Raw genomic sequence first — 6,393 nt, 5'->3', positions numbered from 1 at the left:
CCCCCACCATAATACTAGTCACATGTCTCAACATTGCCCGCGTGTCAGACGGTCTCAACAGATGAGTTACTTCTCCTCGCAATCCCTCTACGGAAATATCGGCCATAAATCAACACGAGGGTCAAATTTGTAGACTTTTACTTGATGCCATTTTCTTCAATTTTAATATATCTTTTCATTTCATACTAATAAATTGTACAAACTCAACATATGTGTGACAAGTCCCGGCGGTTTGTTCCACTAGGTACAGATTTCATAATTTGGGTTCTTGGTACAGATGCAAAGAGGACATAATTCCCCTTCATATGACACCATCATCAAATGAATACAATAATATTTAACGAAAAGACGCACAATTCAATTTGGGAATACTTCACTGCTGTCCAAGTCAAAATACTGAGATATATCCTTAATCAAAAGATTTGACAAATAGGCTACTACCATCGCAGAACCAAGTCATTCTCCAAAATAACTTTTAAAACACATTTAACAGCAAATTTTCATGATTTTTAAAATTGATTTTCAGACAGAAAAGTAATTCAAGAGTGTAATAAAGCAACCAAAAAATGTATGCTTATTTTTAGACCCTACATAAGTTTTAGCAATTTCTGCTGTACAGCTCGGTGTACCTAGTGGACCGAACCGTCCGGACGCGTCACATGATGAATCAATCCATTGTGCTCAAATCCAAGAAGTAACTCATTTTGCCATCACGCCTCACAAATCATCAAAATGTTTCATCTAAAACAACAAAATCCTTGACACCGTAGGGAGATCTCCGAAGACTTCGATCAATGGTCAAGTCAGGTCCATGGAGAACGAACGCCACTCGACGGTCACTCCTAGTACTTCTGACAGACGGGGTCAAGTGAAACAACAGGCTCAGTCACATCAACCCTACCACCACCGGGCCCAGTTTGTACTTTCTTCATGAAGGACTTGGCCTGTTCTTAACTTGATTTGTAGTTATAAAAATACTGTTGGTGAATCACTCAGATCGTTTTTCACTTGCCCAATACCATTCAAAGGGTTATTCTACAGGCAGTGTTGTATGGTAAGTTTTTAGTTTTAGTAAGTGTAATACGGCACTTGCAACACAATATGGTCATAAAAGTACCGAAGATTAGAGGTGTTAAAATAGAGTAACAAACACAAAAAAAGGAGGAGACATCTGGACGATAGATGTTTAGTAGGAATAAAGGAGCAAACCACACCAGAACACCCGCCAACCACCCAACTGCTGTAAGATACGGACTAGTGCTGTGATGTTTTTTTTACAAATGGGACTTCTCCTGTTCTTCACTCGACTCCTTCTGTCGTACTCCCGAGATATCTTACACCCCCAACCACACAATCAGTGAGGAGGCAGACAACAGCGGAACAGGAAGAGGTTCCCCCACTGGTAAGTCACACTCTGAACATTACAACAACTTCTCCAAGTTTTTCTCATAATAATAATAATAATAATCATGTAGATGTTTTTACACCCCCATCAACACATTTTAGGTCATATAGGAGGCTGGTCGATGATTAAAAATTCTCCCCACAAAGGAAAGTCTAGAGTCCCGCATGAACAGAAAAACCCCTCAGCTACACCAAAGCCGCCGGGTCCTCGTGATGATCAAGAAAGCATTTGGAAATCCACCAAGTTTTGAGAACGCCCATCCTTATAACTTGTTCACAGGACAGGACAGCTTTGTCCGAGTCAGAACCAGCTGTTGTAGAACCCGCCCGTCCGTCCTCACAACTGCCAGTTGACCTGCACCTTCTGCCCCTTGCGCTGACCGGCGTCCAGTAAAAAAGAGGTTCCCAGACTTTTCCGGAACTCGGCTCTCTGCAGGACCGACATAGACTTCCCTACAGACGACGCACGGCGGAGTTGTTGCTGTTGTTGTATCTGCTGCTGAGGGGGTGTGCGCGAGCCGCGGGTCGAGGGGTTCAACTCTCGCAGACCTCGCTCATATCGCCATGACGACAGCGGGCTGTCGCGGCCAGATTTCACTGAAGACATTTTCGCTGGAGATGATAATGATGATGACGATGATGAAATTCTTACAAGACTCCCAAACTTCCCCGGACTGAGAGAATTTCCTGTGAGGGACAAAACACAATGTTTCGAGGAGCTCTTCTGGGGGGCTGCACTGGCAACGTCAGTGGTTGCTGCATCTGCGTCTGGTGGAGGGGTAGGGGTAGGAGTTGGAGGATTAGGGGTCGGAGTATTCCTAGGAGATGATCTCTCCGGTAGTCTTTTCGTTGGCGTACCAGCTCTCCGACACCACTGGTCTTGAGATGATGACAAAAACGAAGGTGCTGATGGGTTGACTGGCAGAGTGGAGTTTCCTCTATCGACTTCAGGGGTGCCGTTTGTTTTGACCACTGACGGAATAGCATCTGCTCGGCTCTTTGTTGATAGAGTGGCATTTGAACCGCTGTTTGTTGCCCGAGCGGAGATTGAGGAGGAAGAGGAGGACAACAAGGACCTCAAAGTCCTCATATCCCTCTCCCTGACAGACCCTCCCCCATCACAGCTCACCCGACCAGCATCCTTACCCTCCTCCCCACCCCCCATAACATTGCCTGTTGTACCTCCGGCTAGCCCACCACATGTGGGGAAAGTAGAGGACATGCCGTCAACTTCGTCGTCGCCCCCACCCCCATTCTCTGAACAGGAAGTCAAAGATCTGTCATCCACTTTCTCGGGACAAGAAGACGTGTCATCCTGCCGTTCACTAACCGTTTCTTTGACCTTGACCCTATGCCGCAGGGCGTGGGAGGCCACGTTTCTCATAGCCAGTCTCAGAGCTCGAGCCGCCCGCTCTATGGTGGCTTTGTCTGCAGGCGGCGACTTGCCCTCTTTTGTTGCTATTTTGGCCCCTCCAGGCAACAACTTCCCTTCTGCTGTTGCTGTCGACGACGTACCACAGACGGCGCTACAACATCCGGCCGCCACATTTCTCTGAGTCTCCCACACGCTGCGAGCAGACGTCTGCTCCAGACTTGGGCACTTGGGTGGTGCAGGAGGTAGAGTCAGCGACAGTTCCTTGTGGACGGGCCGTTTGCTGGCGGGTACCGTCGCCACGACAATGGTCTGGTCACAGGCACGGTCAATCACTTGTCTGTCCTGATGTACATCCGGCTTTGATCTCGTTGGTCGGATACTGGATGAGGAAGAGGAAGAAAGTTTGGATTTGTCCGTGATGGCGTCATCGACAGAACTCTTGTCATGTCGGGCTGAGGCAGGAAGGGAAGAGGATCGGTGTGTGGCGTACTGTTCTGTCCAGGGCTGGATTATCTCCCCTTCGCTGGTCGAGTTACGCAGCGGGACGGTGTGGCCCCCGCAGAGTCGTGGTACGGTGGTGAGGCAGGGCTTGGTCTGAGAAGAGGCAATTTGCTGGTGGGGGAGGTGAGCGGGGGGCTGGGGGGTGGACGAGCGGACGGTCACACAGGGAACAGCCAGACCCCCCCTCTCACACAGCTGCACGGTTCTCCCCCCTTGTTGACGCTCACTCACACACGGGCCAAACGCAGCCACCTTCTTCTTCTCCCCGTCACCACAGTCCTCGCTCAGAGACCCCGACACTTGCGTGCGCGACAACTGCAATAACCGGTCTTTCCCCTCGTCAACCTTCAGGTTTGTGATGTCTGGCAGCGCGCCGCAGGGCTGTCGGAAGGGGAGGTAAGGACTAGCAGTAGACAGCAGCCGTCGCAAGACTGAGTGTGCGCGGGACGGGGAGTTCTCCTCCTCTGAAGAGCCGCTCTCACCGCTGGCCGAGTCACAGATCAGACTCTGGAACAGCCGGCGCCGATTCTGCACCATCTCCGCACACGCTTCCTCCGAGACCACGTGCGACAGAGACAGCGGCCACCGCCACCGCGATGCCGCCGCTTCCTGTTTTGTTCGCAGGCCAAGAATCTTCTGCACGTTGGGGGAGGAGAAAGACAGCCCGCTGGGGAACACGGACGCAGATTCCGCAGCCGATGCCCGTTTCGGGGATGTCCAAAAAGCTATCTCGGGGTCGGTGAGAGGTTTTAGATGGACGGTCAGCTGATTCTGCGAGGGTATCCATCTTTTGAGATCACGCGGGCTGATGCGAACTAACCGCACACAACACGCAGGCATCGAACGTTTCAACTTCCGGCTGGGTTTATCAAGTCCCGTGTTGACGCGCCGGAGAAAATCTTTGGTCTGTACAGAGTTGAACTTGTACTGGTGGAAGTGTTGGGGGTAGGCCTTCCCACTGTAGCCACGAAACGTGGTCGGGTACATCGCTCGCCGCTCGCGGAGTCTGCCGGCTGTGGGGCTCTTCTTGGGCGTGGAGGTCAGACAGTGGCTCTCGATGTCCGAGAGAACGTGCAGGCTCGGGTCGCCCTTGAAGTGCTTGATGACAAACTGGCCCAGGAGGGAGGTGACCGGGAGGTTGTACAGAGACTTGCACACCGTCATGTTCCTCCTTCCTGGACGGCCCACCTTCCCCCGCCCCCCTCCTCCTCCTCCTCCTCCTCCATCATCATCATCACTGCTGCTACCCTCGCTGCTTCCCTCCTCTTCCTTCTCCTTCTGTCCATCCTTCTCGGTGCGACTACTTTGCGAGAAGAGAGACAGCCTCCTCCGGAACAGCGAGGGGCTTTGGGAGGGTGGCTGCTCACTGCTGTTGTTGACCTCTCTGCCCTCTCGGCTGAGGTGAGAGATGAGCAGCTTGGGCGTGCGGGGCACCAGCGGGGACACGGGGACGTCCTCCTCCAGGTTGATGCTCTCACACTCTGTGTTTCGACGCTTGCGACAAACCTGCGCAGCCTTCTTCTTGGGCAGGAGTCCCAGAGCAGACACAAAACTTTCCTTGGGCGGCCGCACAAACGTGGAGGGCTGCTGGTAGGGGCAGGAGTTTGAGTCTTTTTGTGGGGTGAGGTAGGGGGAGGCCGGGTCCTGCTCTAAGGCACACAGGAGTGGGGGGAGGGGCGAGGCCGGGCTGGGCTCCCCGGACGACAAGATGGAGGCTGGCTGCGCGGCCCAGCCCGGCGGAGTGACAGCCTGGAGTTCCGGGGGCTTCATGTCGCACATCCACTGGTGCTCTCGGAGAACGGGACGCGACGAGAACTCTTCCCCACAGTAGAAACAGATGTACACGTCCACAAAACCTCTCTTCACACCTGTGGACGAACAAACAAAACAATTACTCCAGAAAGATGTTCGTTGTGTACCAAGTATGACTCAGATTGACACCCTAAGAAAAAGACAAATAGACACATAGCAATGAAAAAGAAATTTTGAAGAAGTTGAACTTATCAGTGATGCCCTCCAACCACTAATTACCACAAGAAACGGATAACACACACACTGACATGCATACATCCACACAAGACAGACACCACACACACAAACACACATAACAAACCAGAAAAGACACACACATAAACACACATATAAGAGAACAAACACACATACAAGAAAATTGAATATACACACATACACATACACACACACACGACAAACACGCCAAGACACAAGCATAAACACACATACAAGAAAAGACACACACAGACACACACATACATACACACACACACACATACATACACACAACACAAACACACACAACACACACACACACACACAAGACCCACAGACACAGATAGACACACACATACACACAAACACACACACACACACAGACACACGGACACAGACACACACACACAATACACACACACACACACACAAAGCTTACCAAAGATGAACTGTGCCTCTGCGGGAGATCCCTTGGTCTGCTCAGTTTTCTTCCCCTGCACAGACATAAGAAGACAACAGTCTCAGTTCCTAGCTCATCTCTTTTACTTTACTTTTACTAACAGTTTGGTTTTGTTTTGTTAGGTTTTTTTTGGTTTTAATAAGAGTTTTAAGGCACTTGCAACACAACAAGGTCATATAAGTGCCGAAGATTAGAGGCATTATAAGAGAGTAACAAACAAAAAAGGAGAGATTCAGGACAACAGATGTTTGATAGGAAAGAAGGAGCAAACCACACTAGAGCACCCGCCAACCACTCACTTAGTAAGGTTTTTACGGCGCTCGCAACTGCATAATAAGGTCATATGAGCGCCAAGGGATGGATGTCAACAGAGAAGACTTACAGTACAGGGAATCAAACTTATTCTGCTGACCTCTCCAGCTTCAACAGCACAAAGTCTGCTTTGCCTATCAAGGCACCCTGGAAATAGCGGGTCACAAGAGTGTGACAAACATACAAAAGAAGTAGCGGAAAAATTGACGATAGTAAGGATTAGAAAAGAAAAAGTAGCAGTTCCCTGTTGGAGTTCAGGCACAGTTATGAGCAAGACATTGATGAATCAGCCCATTTACAATTACAATTTTACTGTGCATAAGAACTCCATGTG

General features: G+C 50.1%; 1 protein-coding gene across 1 annotated transcript in view; it reads right to left on the bottom strand.

Annotated features, from left to right (window-relative positions):
• Window positions 1-1,440: 1,440 nt before the first annotated feature.
• Window positions 1,441-6,393, bottom strand: part of LOC101855827 — a gene marked incomplete in the record, with an annotated part of 35,904 nt that continues 30,951 nt past the window's right edge. The window contains 2 exon segments of the mRNA XM_005109369.3: window positions 1,441-5,148; window positions 5,727-5,781. Coding sequence (XP_005109426.2) covers window positions 1,742-5,148; window positions 5,727-5,781 — 3,462 coding nt within the window.

This window comes from Aplysia californica, unplaced genomic scaffold (genome assembly GCF_000002075.1).
Source record: "Aplysia californica isolate F4 #8 unplaced genomic scaffold, AplCal3.0 scaffold00770, whole genome shotgun sequence".
NCBI lineage: Eukaryota > Metazoa > Mollusca > Gastropoda > Aplysiida > Aplysiidae > Aplysia > Aplysia californica.
Note: the sequence above shows the minus strand (reverse complement) of the source record. Positions and strands in the feature narration are given on the sequence as shown.